We start from the raw sequence: 13,861 nt of genomic DNA, 5'->3' as shown, positions 1-13,861 counted from the left end.
CGGCTATTTTTGCTGCTTTTCTCTGACACTGCAGTATGACGAAGCAGCTATAGCATTAATTTATGAAAAAAACATAAATAGTTGAAATATGGAGGTTTTCTCCCCGACAGCAACGATACGTAGTGAATGACTTTGTAGGAATTGAATGAACATATTTTGTGAGGTCACAGTGACCTTGACCTTTGACCTCCTATTTCTAATCAGTCCATCCTTGAGTCCAAGTGGACGTCTGTGACAATTGCCATGAAATTTGAAAACCTCTCAAAGCATTCCTGAGATATTTACATTCACCATGTTGGGACGTACGGATGTACGTATAGCTCTGGTCCATAGCATTAGACAGAGTTTTCCTTAACTCCTTCTAACGCTATGGACCAGAGCTAGGATGTACGGACGTACGGACAGAGAGACAACCCAAAAACATAATGTCACTATTGTAACATGAGAAATTGATTCATTCATTATAGTGATAATAACACATTAGAATAGTCACAACATATGTCTATGAAATTAATTCAAGGACCCCAACGGAAACAACAAGGACTTTTTTGGTCGGACCTTTTAGACAAAAGTATTATAAATGTAACTGTTGTTTCCATCACTGAAGTTCACAGCACGTGTGAAGTAAATCTGTGCTGTTTGCCTTGCACATAGTAGTTATATCAGTGGTCACTGGTTACCATAGAAACAAAGGCATTAAAATAGATGCAAGCCACCATGTTGCATCAATCTCCACTGGTAACTAAGACTACTATAATATAACACAAAGTTTGTGTTATTGCTACACTCATCCACTGATTCACTGAGTTCCAGTCGGTTCCAGTCGGTCCCACAGCACTAGCTGTAGAATACAACTCTCGTAGACATATTTATGATTCTGACGTTTTCAATCTACGAGAGCTGTAGACACTTCTCCCCATTGTGATTGGGACTTTCAGCTCCTAGCCTGTCCGGGCTCCAAACATGTACAAATGCAAAAATAAAGGTGCTTACCCCCAAGCCCCAAATGTTAACTAACTGTCAGGAGTTCTAGTGCAATGTAATAATCCATATTATTCAATAAAGAAGTGTTTTAATGCCGTCTGTGGCCGAACGCCATTTTTTCACCCTCGTTTACTTTCTGTTTACATTGAGTGTAATTCCGGGTTTCACCGGATGCGCCCCGTCACTACTTTCCATTGGGAACTTACGCCAGAATCGGCCACAGATGGCATTAAAAGATTTAAAACACTTCTTTATTGAAGAATATGGATTATTACATTGCACTAGAACTCCTGACAGTTAGTTAACATTTTGGGCTTGGGGGTAAGCACCTTTATTTTTGCATTTGTACATGTTTGGAGCCCGGACAGGCTAGGAGCTGAAAGTCCCAATCACAATGGAGAGAAGTGCCTACAACTCTCGTAGATTGAAAACGTCAGAATCATAAATACGTCTACGAGAGTTGTATTCTACAGCTACCACAGCATCATCTCCTGGCAAGTCAACGGCACTACAACAACAATATACCCGGTGCTGAACTTTTACCCCTGAACCCTGACCCCTGTGTAAAAGAGGAGAGAGAAGAAAAAAATAACATAACATTAAAAAAAAACATATATCTGGGGAAACGTTTCAAGTTGTAAAATTGTTGTTCCTTTTAATAACGCATAAAAGAAACAAAAAAATAAATATACATCATTTGACCTTCTTCCTCCGCCATGTTTAGTCTCCCTTTTCTGCGCATGCGCTAACCTCCACAGCTCGAGCGGAAGGAGGACGAGGTCGTTGCAGGATCTGTGTGTTTGTGTTTATTTATTTCATCTAAAAACATACAAATAAATATATATATAGATAGATATATCCAGCTAAAAGGGTCATAATGCCGTCGGACTTTGATAAAGACGCGTATCCAGAGCCTCCTCGTCAGACTCCAGTCTCAGAGAAACAAACAGGACTTCCTAATCCAGCTCTGATTGTGTCTAAACTCTTCTACTACTCTGTGGACCTGCCTGTGTCCACCTTCAGAGGTATTTATAACACTAATATATATATATATATATATATATATATATATATATATATATATATATATATATATATATATATATATATATATATACACTACTACTCTGTGGACCTGCCTGTGTCCACCTTCAGAGGTATTTATAACACTATATATACATACACACACACTATACTCTGTGGACCTGCCTGTGTCCACCTTCAGAGATAAATATAACACCACGTTAATTCATGGTTAATTCAACTCTTAAAGGAGGAGTTCACCCAAAGAATTACTTATTTTCTATCAATTGAACACCCCATGAAGCCTTGAATTCATGATTGTTTTAAAGTTTTTGTCGCATTCCTAAGCTAATAATTTGATTCCTGTCTCCTACCGGTGACAAAGATTAAGACGAGACCAGATCAACTTGAGACCGAGTCTACTGTTGTCCTAGTAACAGCAGATGTTGTCCACGGTGAAAGAACACGTAGCTGTCCTCGTCAATGCCTGTTCTTTTTCATATCACAAAACATACCGATCTGATTCTTGTTTGGATGAAGAAACGTCAGACAGACGAACACTCACGTTGCGTTGGGCGCTGATTCTCCGTTGGTTTTGTTGTTGTTGAGAAACAGGAAGACAACCACTCTTTCCTGTGTCAGTCTCTAACAATAGATTTAAAGTTAAACGTTTTATAAATGCCACTATTCACCATTGGAGTCGGAGTCATCGTGTGTAAGGTACAATATCTATTCAGCCCATTTAAAGCGTGGAAATAAACGCATCAATGAATACATAAATAATTGTTTATCCCCTCGGGGATTCGAACCACTCCCAACGTCGGCATAAATTCACCAGACAGGTGCTTACACCGGTGAGCCATTCTTCTCATAACAATTTCGTACCGTTAACAACTCATAGAGTATACAACCAGCCATTAAAAAACAAAACAGACATGGTCACAGATCAACTTGAGACCTCAAGTCACTACACTGATTTTATTTTACTGGTCTCCAACACGGCTGTTTAGTACAGATTTGTTTCCAAAATATCTCACCATGATCATCTATTATTCATTATGTTATAGGCTACTTAGAAATAGTAAATATGACGCATGATAGGTTAGATACACCTGATTCGAATGCTATCAATGCATTGAATGGGTAAATAGGCGAGTTTATTAGACCTTTGAATGGGCGAAATAGGCGACCTACTTTACCTACCCGTGATTTATCAGACCATTCATTTGGTGTTATCAAGACATACTAACCTACCAACGGACATGACTTAAATAGTTCAGTTTAGGTTTCGCTTTTGGTTTCGGACCATGACGGAGGCGCGCAGTCACAGGCGAACTGTCACCCCGTGAAGGACCACCGAGGGAGCTAAGGCGACCGAGTTGCCGTCCTGAACGGTGTGACGTTCGCCTGTGCCTACTCAGCGCCGTTCGAGTTATGTACCGATAGGCACAGAATCGTAAATATTGTTGTGGGGACTGCTCCGCCTCCAAGTAGGTCAGTAGCTCCTGAATGAATGGTCTGATAAATCGCGGGTAGGTAGTAGGTCGCCTATTTCGCCCATTCAAAAGGTCTAATAAACTCGCCTATTTCCCCATTCAATGCATTGATAGCACTCGAAGCCGGTTTTAGATAAACTGTTCGTTTATGATCAATGGTAGGCCTAATGATCAATGGTTATTTATATTGACCAGATCTGTAGAGGGCGCAGGTGAGTAATTTAAATAATTTCCGTCTGGTGGACATGTTTTATTTTCTGCCCAAAAAGTGTATTATACAGAGAAGGTGGTGTGCTGAGGTGTAACCCACCGTGGAGAATAGTTTTTCAGCAAAACAAAACAGCCTTTGTTTCGATGAGTAGCTAAATCGTTTTCTTTAGTTTTACTACAGTTGGAGACCTCGCACGGTAGTGGAATTTTCAGTCAATGGGAGGAGCACCGCTCCTAAACGGAGACCAGAGCTCTAAATGGACGTGCCTTGAAATGCCATTTTCTGTGCAGCGACTGCAACTGTATCTTAAACATACTATTTCCAGGTGATTAGATTACATAAACATTAGCTTCAATAATTTGTAGGACATTTAAAATTGACTGGTCAATAATCACGTCACTGTAATGTGGGGTTTCAGACACTTTTGGCCATATTTTCTCTATAATTGGTCATGTTATAAACAGTTTATCTAACCTATATCATGCGTCATATTTACTATTTCTAAGTAGCCTATAACATAATGAATAATAGATGATCATGGTGAGATATTTTAGAAACAAATCTGTAGTAAACAGCCGTGTTGGAGACCAGTAAAATAAAATCAGTGTGGTGACTGAGGTCTCAAGTTAATCTGTGACCATGTCTGTTTTGTTTTTTAATGGCTGGTTGTATACTCTATGATTTGTTTATGGTACCTATTTGTTGTGAAAAGAATGGCGCACCGGAGTAAGCGCCTCTCTGGTGTATTTATGCTGACATTGGGAAGAGTTCGAATCCCAGGAAGGAATGAACATTTATTTATATATTTATTAATTCATTGATGCGTTTATTTGCACGCTTTGAATGGGCTGAATAGTGATTGTACCTTACACATGTTGACTCCGACTCCAATGGCAAATAGTTGCATTTATAAAACGTGTAAATCTATTGTTAGAGAGACTGACACAGGAAGTGGTTGTCTTCCTTTTCCTCAACAACAACAACAAAACGAACGGAGAGCCGTCCACAACGCAACGTGAGTGTTCGTCTGTCTGGCGTTTCTTCACCCATACAAGAATCAGATCGGTATGTTTTGACATTGTGATATGAAAAAAAAACCCGGCATTGACGAGGACAGCTACGTGTTTTTTTCACCGGGGACAACATCTGCTGTTACTAGGACGACAGTAGACGCGGTCTCATTCTGATCTGGTCTCCTTACAATTTGAAACACCGGCTAATGTATCCGGTAGGAGACACAAAGTAGATTATTTGTGTCTCCTACCGGAAATACACCCAGTCATCAAATTATTGGCTTAGGAATGCGACAAAAACAAAAACAAATCCATGAATTCAAGGCTTCATGGGATGTGCAATTGATAGAAAATAAGTATTTTTTTGGGTGAACTCCTCCTTTAAGGGTACAATTATTGACCATTTGTTTTTTTTTTGTTCGTTTGATTGATTGATTGTAATTTTTATTAGGCAAAATAATGTAAAACAACACAGTTACATTTATAATACTTTTGTCTAAAAGGTCCGACCAAAAAAGTCCTTGCGGTCTTGTTTCCGTTGGGGTCCTTGGTTCCTAAACTATCCATAATTTTATCTGGGGACCCCCTGGAACCCAGCCAGTGACGTAGACTACGTTGTATATCTACTAGTCATTTGTTAGACAGCATCAGTGCTTATTCTATTGTGTTTCCCGACATTAAAGAACCAACTTATGGTACACATCTGTATGTCAGTTAGCCCTACCTACCACCAAAAACAATACATTGTCTTGAGGTGGACTGGAGACATTATTGTTATTCTCTACGTCAATGGTTCTCAACTGGGGGTCCGGCGGGAGTCCAGGGGGTCCCCAGCTAAATCATTCATTGTTAATCGATTCATCACCATTATTACAGTTAATACTGTTCACTGTTATCAGATCTACATTAAATGACAGTAAAGGAATTCTGGACTAAATCATATAAATCATATCAAATCAAATATCAGACCTCATCATGTACAATGATCCCAGATGTAAAAATAGATTAGAAATTTAGAATAGAAATAATACATCTAGGGGGTCTGTGGTTTGATGCATATCAAATTGAGGGTTGAAATCTGCTCTGGGTCTTTGGACTCTGCTCTGGTCTTGACAGAAGGACTATTACTAGACAGTCGTTACACAATAACAGATGTTAGGTATTGTTTGTAAACATTAGAGTAAAATAGGTCTACTGTATATTCTCATTTATGATTTACATCTACAAATCACACTGTATAAGAATGTAATATAACATAAACATGTTGTATTGCCTAGCAGCAACGCAATTCCACTTCTAGCTGGTGACATAATAGTAAAATGAACAACTTTATTATTTATTTATTTTTAAACTTTGTTTTTATTCTTTTTTCTTTTTTAGAACAGGTAGGTCATGTTGGGCATCACATTACATTAAATGAGTACATTACACTTATATTTTAACACTCATATGTTGCGGGCTATTCAGTCCAGAGGAGTGGGATCCTAAGCTAAAGTAGCTTCAGTTCTCTTGCTGAGAGATCTCAGTCTGATTGTCTTTGTTGTTAAAGTCCATGATATTTTGCCAGTAGATATTCCAATGATACACTCCTGAGTTTTGGAGCAGGTTTCCAGATATTGCAGAAATGAATGTATGTAGGAAAGAAAATATATAAGCATATACGTATAAAAATAAAAAACAATAAGTAAAAAGTACAGGAAAAAAGTATGTAACCTAAAAAAATAATAATAATAATAATAATAATAATAATAATAGTGATAATTCAAGCAGTGTACCTCCACACATAGCACAGATTCACGTACTTGTACATATATACAGATATATAAACCCCTACATCTTTAATGGTCTTTCACAGAATATCCATTCTCATATGCAATATCCATTTTAACCAGTATTTATAAAATGTATCCATACAGAGTCTTACAGAATATGTTAGTTTCTCCATTTCGTATATGTTCTGCACAATGGCTATCCACTCCCCCTTTGTTGGTGAATTTTTGTCCAGCCATTTCCTGGTTATAGCCTTCTTGCCGGCTACCAATAGTATTTTAAGAAGGTATTTATCTGCGGTGCTAAATTTGGTTGGTATGTTACTCAGGTAAATATTGGTAAAAGTACATTCAAGTTCAGAACCCATTATCGTGTTGATATCTGATACGATCTCTAGCCAGTAGTTTTGGGTTATTGGACAGTCCCAGAATATATGGAAGTGGTCAGCCATTGTCTTATTGCAGTCTCTCCAGCAGTTCCCTGACTCTGGTGTACCGTTTTGTAAGTATTTTCTCCTTGGGGTAATAAAGAACCTAATCATGTTCTTCCATGAGAACTCTCTCCAAAGGCCAGAACTAGTGGTAGTGGTTGTTATATTACATATATTCAGCCATTCATCCTCTGTTAGGGTTATGCCTGCTTCTTCTTCCCATTTAAGTTTAACATAGAGGGTGGAGTGGTTCCTAGCGGTCTGTATACTTGAATAGATTCTTGATACCAGTTTTTTGGTGGTATTGCCCTTATAGGCATCAATGAAAATATTGATGAGGTCTGTTTCGTTTTTCTCTGCCATTATGTTTTTGTCAAAATGATGCCTTAACTGCAAGTATCTGTAGAAATCCTGTTTCTCTAGATTATGGTTATCAATGAGGTATTGGAAGCTCTCCAAGCCTGTACTGGATGAAATCAGACAGTATGCTGTAATACCGTACCGATTCCATCGTTTAAATCTAGAGTCCAGCTGTGCTGGTGGAAAGTCTTTATCATATGCCACCCATTTTAATAAACGTACCTCTCTTTCTATTTTTTGATCTTTGCATTCTTTAAACCAAATATTTAGGGGAACCTTTGTCCAGTTGCTTATTTCTTTTATGTGCTGCTTCATGAGAGTTTTATCACCCAGTATGGCCTGGAGAGGGACATTCAGTTGGTCCAGTTCTATGTCCTTCCATTTAGCATCATATTCATTGTTGCACCAGCAAACTAAGTATCTTAATTGTGCTGATTTATAATAATCTTCCAGGCAAGGGAGAGACATGCCTCCCTCATCTTTTTGTAGTTGTAGAGTTTTGAAACGTACCCTAGGTTTCTGACCTCTCCAAATGAACCTGGAGATCATTCTATTCCAGTTATCAAATTGTTTCTTTGGAATTTCCACAGGTAGTGATTGAAATAGGAGAACAACTTTATTTTTAAAGATATTTTTGGGGGCTTTTTCTGCCTTTATTGATAGGACAGTAGGCTGACAGGAAATGGGGAGAGAGATGGGGGGTTGACACACAGCAAAGGTCGCCGGGATCGGGAGTCGAACTCGCGACAGGCAGTCCAGCTGGATTACCAGCGTATGTGGTATGCGCCCGGACCGCTAGGCCAGTGGGGGCGCCCCAAATGAACCACTTTCAACCTAGCATCCCTATTTTGGGCTTGTTGTCATTATAGGCGAAGGTTTTTCAAAAATACAAGCTCATAGCGCAAGTCGATCTGCTATTTTTGAAAAATCGTGAAAATGTGTGCAAATCTTTCAAATATATTTTTAAGCGAACATTTGTTGCTCAAATCTTTGCTTCTGGGCGTCCCTGGAACAAAATATTTGAGATGGGGTTCTGCGGCCAGATACATATAATTTTGGGGGTCCTTGACATGAAAAAGTTTGAGAACCACTGTTGTAGAGCATAGAATGTTACTCTGACGGGACATAAGCAATGACAGTTCAAAAGTAAAGGCCTATAGTATAAACTGAGCTAACCTAGCCTTCCCCATCACACATATATAACCCTGCTGTCTGCTCTACTAACGCTCCATCCAGATGCTGTGGAGAAGATCCAGGCCGGCAACAAGTCCGTCTACTACCACCAGAAGTTCCGGCGTGTTCCTGACCTGACCCAATGCCAGGAGGGGGATTTCCTCTGCTATTACGAGGCCGAGATGCAGTGGAGGAGAGACTAGTGAGTATCATCCCGTAGTGTTGATTTTGACAACAAATTTTGATTTAGTTTTAGTCATAGTCTTTTGAATCAAATTCCATTTAGTTTTAGTCATATTTTAGTCATCTGAAATGTTTCAGTTTGTGTCTAGTTTTAGTCGACTAAATATCATAAGGTTATAGTCGACTAAATCTACAGTTGATTTAGTCGACTAAAATGTATGTTGGCGGTGCCTTGATGGCGTCCTAATGGCTGATTTTACACATGGTTGCGTGCTGAAAATAGCCGATCTACAAGCTCACAACGTTGTGAGCTTGTAGATCTGCTATTTTCAGAGCGGAACACCGAGGTCAACCAAACATCAACCAAACATAAAATGACTTGTCTTTTAGTTCTACTGGATCTCTTCTCCACTAGATCCCTCACTAACATTTTAGTCTAGTTTTTTTATTTTTGACGAAATTTTCAATATATTTAGTCTTAGTTTTAGTCATCATAGCTTAGTTTTTATTTAGTTTTCGTCAGTGAAAAAAGGTAGTCGACGAATATTTTTCGTCATAGTTTTAGTCGACGAAATCAACACTGTCATCCCGTCATCATTGTTTGTCGATATACCGTGATATGAGACTACATATCAGCTGGGATTTGGGATAATATCGTGATATGGCATGAGTGATGTCTTCTTATCCTGGTTTTAAAAGATGAATTACAGTAAAGTAAAGGTCCTTACACACCGGGGCGATTTTTTTCATGCGAATAATACGTTATTTTTTTAAACCTTATAAAGTCAATGCAAGCTTCCACACCAGTTTCGCGGAGCGAAAAAAGCGTCTTTTAATTATTCGAAACGAGTCCGAATTTTGCGTATATTCGCATATTCGCCGGTGTGTAACCGCCTTAACTCCACTACTGACTGTTCTAACTCAAACATTTCAATTATTTGCCTTTATCCACTTAATTATTACAATAATAGGCATTACTGATATAAAAAATATCACAGTGTAAAGTAAACACAAAACAGTCCTGGGGATTTGTTTCCATTGTGGTCCTATGTACAGTATTCAATTCATCATTCAACCCGTAGCACTTGCCCTAGCCTTGACAACCTTGCAGGATTATGCAAAGGCTAAAATGTCACTTTGATAGCATGTTAAGTAGACATAGTATGTATTTCAATGCAGGCTGATGATAGGTTCTTGGATGCATTTGATGTATTATGATGTATTATCTTGTGTCCTTGCTAAATGCCTAAATGCCATCAACATAAGAATTATCACAATTATACATGTCATCAACAATTACTAAACACTATTATGTACAAAGGAGAAAAGGAAAAACAGCAGCAGTGAATGACACCTCCTTTCGATGGGAATTTACATGTACCTCCCCTTGTGGTCTCCTGAGTCTTGATAGATGATTTTTCAGGACAGTTTTGAAAGAAACCAGTTAAAGGATGGTGACAGGGCATTCCACATTATGGTGGCAGAGTAGTATAATGCGAATTTTCCCATGTGTGTTCTAAATTTGGGTGGTACCAGATCGTGGTCGCTCCCTCTGGTCAGTGTTGATTTCGTCGACTAAAACTATGACGAAATGTGTTCGTCGACTACCTTTTTTCACTGACCAAAACTAAATGAAAACTAAACTACGGTGACTAAAAATAAGACTAAATATATTGATAATTTCGTCAACAATTAAAAACTAGACTAAAATGTTAGGGAGGGACCAGGAAGAGATCCAGTTGAACTAAAAGACAAGTCATTTTATGTTTGGTTGCGCTCGGGTGTTGCGCTCTGAAAAAAAGCAGATCTACAATCTCACAACGTGTCGCGCTGCGACGCGTTGTGAGCTTGTAGATCGGCTATTTTCAGCATGCAACCAAGTGTAAAATCAGCCATTACGACGCCATCACAGCACCGCCAAAATACATTTTAGTCGACTAAATCAACTGTAGATTTAGTCGACTGTAACCTTATGATATTTAGTCGAGTAAAACTAGACAAAAACATTTCAGATGACTAAAATATGACTAAAACTAAATGGAATTTTATTCAAAAGACTATGACTAAAACTAAATCAAAATGCGCTGTCAAAATCAACACTCCCTCTAGTGTTGTGGCTGTAGGGGTCACTTACCTTGGAGAAGTACTAGTTAGTCAGGTATGAGGGTATGGAGGGCACTGTCCCTTTTGACTATGTCGAGAGCAGGGGTGCAATGCTCACTGGACGGCCTTGCACGCCGTGCCGGAACCTATTTGACCAGGAGCACACGCAGGCACACGCATAGATTTAAAACTACTTTAAATTCGCACCTCAACAAAGTTTTCAAAGGCTCCCAACTCACACCTAGCGAATTAACATAGGAATAAGCCTAGATGCATATCAATTGCCCATTGTGTGACTTGCAGTGTAGGTGTTAAGCGACGTGCGCGTCACGTCATTGAAATAGAGTGCAAGAACATACCAAATGAGCATTGCATGCCTGCCTGGTCGAGAGGTGAACCTAAACGTGTGTGTGTGTGTGTGCTCTGCTGTGCTCCTCAGTAAGGTGGACCAGGAGATTGTGAAGGCGGTCCAGGAACGTCTGAGGGCCTGTCAGCAGAGGGAGGGTCACAGCTATCACCAGAACTGTGCCAAGGAGGTGCAGCTTTTCACCGACACCACCAAGGCCTTCAATTCACGATGTAAGTACTCTGTGTGTGTGTGTGTGTGTTGCATCTATGATAATATGTTAAGTTAGCCACTTTTAACTCTTATACTGCCAAAAACGTTTATAACGTTTTTTTTTCTTTTATCAAAAATAAATTTAAAAAAATTCTATTTTATTATTTTTTTAAATTATTTTTTTATGTCCTTCACAAAGAACCAGGAGATAACATTTTCCAAAAAGTTGCTGCTCCATTCACTTCAATGTAAAAAAAATATGTGTTTCCTATGTTTTACCTGGAAACATGCTGGCAGAGGTGGCAAACTATTTTTGAAAAACGCTGGCAGTTTAAGCGGTAAACCTGGTGACCCTATTTTGGCCTTGTCATTATAGGCGAAGAACTAATACAGGTGAAATCATTTAAATGTATTGGCTGTTTCTATCACCAGCTATGGCAAAGTTTTATATCTGATTCTGAGCATCTCTACTATTCCAAAAAATATAACTATTTATATTATATTCATAGTTTTATATATACAGTTTAAATATATAACATTACACTGACAGCATGCATTGTTTTCTTAAATTCCTTTAAAAAGGTCCTGTCAGCGTTACAATTCAGGCATTTAGCGGACGCTTTTATCCAGAGCAACTTAAAAAGTGTGAGATCAGAGTAAATGACATGAACCCTCGTCAACTAACCACGGTGTAAATGGTTCAAGTCAATTGACTATTTAGCCATTCACCAGACGCTCTTTATCCAGAGTGACTTACAGTAAGCAAGGTAAACGCATACATCAAATGCAGAGAGACAGTGCAGTGCCTCAGTGAACTAAGATCACAGGTAAACCATGAACCTATAGCTTCTAAACAGTATAATATCAAAAATATATATAAGCTGTACATTGAAACTATACAAACTATAGCATACATGGGCAACTGGCGGCCCGGGGGCCACATGCGGCCCCCACCTTCACTTAATGCGGCCCGCAGGTTAATATCAGAATACTGATATATCATTGATTTCAGCTGTTTACAATTCCAAACATGCAAACATGACCCGCTTTAATTACTTCAGTCTATATTAGTAGCTTAATGACTAGTATTGTCTTTTTTATGTCCAATGTATTTGCATTTAAGTTCATAAAGATAACATAAGTATAACTAAATGCATTTGAAATTAAATAGAAATGTTGCTTTTCAGGATTCCAATTCAAAAATAGCAAAGAAGAAATCTGGATTCCAATTCAAAAGTAGCAAAAATAGCAGATCTACAAGCTCAAAACATAGTGTGACATAGAATGGCGAAAAAAGTTAAAATACGGAGATACTGTATATGCACTGTGGCCCTCTAGAGTGAGTGTGGAAATATAGTGGCCCTCTCCATCTTCAAAGTTGCATCACCCCTGAACTATAGGATGCCAGGTCAACAAATGAACGTGGCATCTGTCTAAATAACATCCTATATCTACATTACATTTTCACCTTTTGCATAAGACTGCATGGTCGTCAAGGCTAGGTCAAGTGCTACGGGCTAAGGTGGAGTCTGATCACAAAATAAATGGAATGCAAAAGAAAATATTGAAGTGCTACAACACTGCATACTGTATGCATATAGTGTAACTACTAGTTCTTTTTCAAAAATAGCAGATATTCAAGCTCATAGCACGGCACCGAGTGCCGCGCTATGAGCTTGTAGATCTGCTATTTTTGAAAAATCGTGAAAGTGTGTGCAAATCTTTGAATATATATTTTTTTAAAGCGAACATTTTTAACTAAAATCTTTTCTTCTGGGTGGTCCCTGGAACAAACTATTTTGAGATGGGGGTCCGCGGCCAAATACATATCATTTTGGGGGTCCTTCAAATGGAAAGGTTTGAGCACCACTGATATAGAAACATAAGTTTTTCAGAAAACTGTTGGGATTTAGAAGACATTTGTAGAATCGGCTTCAGGTCCTAATGGGCTAAGTAGTGATACAAGAAAATAAGGAGTGGAATCTGAAGAGGTGAGTCTTCAGTCCTGACTGTGCGGAAGGGGGGGGTGTCATTCCACACAGCTTGGGAGGCAGGAGAGAGAATAGTTGTTTCTATGTAGTCACATGTTCTCATTCAACGTGTCCATGTGTTTGCAGATGGCGACCTGGGAGCGTACGCCAGTGGGAGGAAATGTCTGATGAAGCAAAAGGAGAGAATGATCGAGGCGGCAGCCCAGGCTCAAACAGCCTAATAACACATTTCATGTTCCGAAGCTTATGCCCTCTTGTTGTATTAAATGTACTGTATAATAAAACTTTATGGGACAAACATGTGTGCTGCTGCATTAATTAATTTATCTGATATTGTATTACTGATATATTATTGATTTCAGCTGTTACAATTCCAAACATGCAAACATGACCCGCTTTAATTACTTCAGTCTATATTAGTAGCTTCATGACTAGTATTAAAATATATCTTTTGTCTTTTTTATGTCCAATGTGTTTGTATTTAAGTTCATAAAGTTAGCATAAATATAACTAAATGCATTTGAAATAAAATAAAAATGTAACTTTTCAGGATTCCAATTCAAAA

At 38.6% G+C, this 13,861-nt stretch overlaps 2 protein-coding genes across 2 annotated transcripts in view; both read left to right on the top strand.

Annotated features, from left to right (window-relative positions):
• The window catches only part of LOC308097838 (uncharacterized protein), a 199,274-nt gene extending 189,512 nt beyond the window's left edge, over positions 1-9,762 (top strand). Inside the window, exon 5 of the transcript XR_013934240.1 lies at positions 9,120-9,762. The gene's annotated coding sequence lies outside the window, so the exon portion shown is untranslated. The remainder of the gene's footprint in view (positions 1-9,119) is intronic.
• On the top strand, positions 1,735-13,598 carry LOC308097848 (NADH dehydrogenase [ubiquinone] 1 beta subcomplex subunit 10-like). The gene is made up of 4 exons (XM_080445947.1): positions 1,735-2,009; positions 8,524-8,662; positions 11,186-11,325; positions 13,423-13,598. The coding sequence occupies exons 1-4, from the start codon at positions 1,862-1,864 to the stop codon at positions 13,515-13,517; spliced, it is 522 nt and encodes a 173-aa protein (XP_080302073.1). The 5' UTR covers positions 1,735-1,861; the 3' UTR covers positions 13,518-13,598.
• The last annotated feature ends 263 nt before the right edge of the window (positions 13,599-13,861 follow it).

The sequence above is a fragment of the Gymnoscopelus braueri genome, assembly GCF_963280865.1.
Source record: "Gymnoscopelus braueri genome assembly, chromosome: 13".
Classification (NCBI taxonomy): Eukaryota; Metazoa; Chordata; class Actinopteri; order Myctophiformes; family Myctophidae; genus Gymnoscopelus; species Gymnoscopelus braueri.
This window is presented reverse-complemented; position numbering and strand designations above follow the sequence as displayed.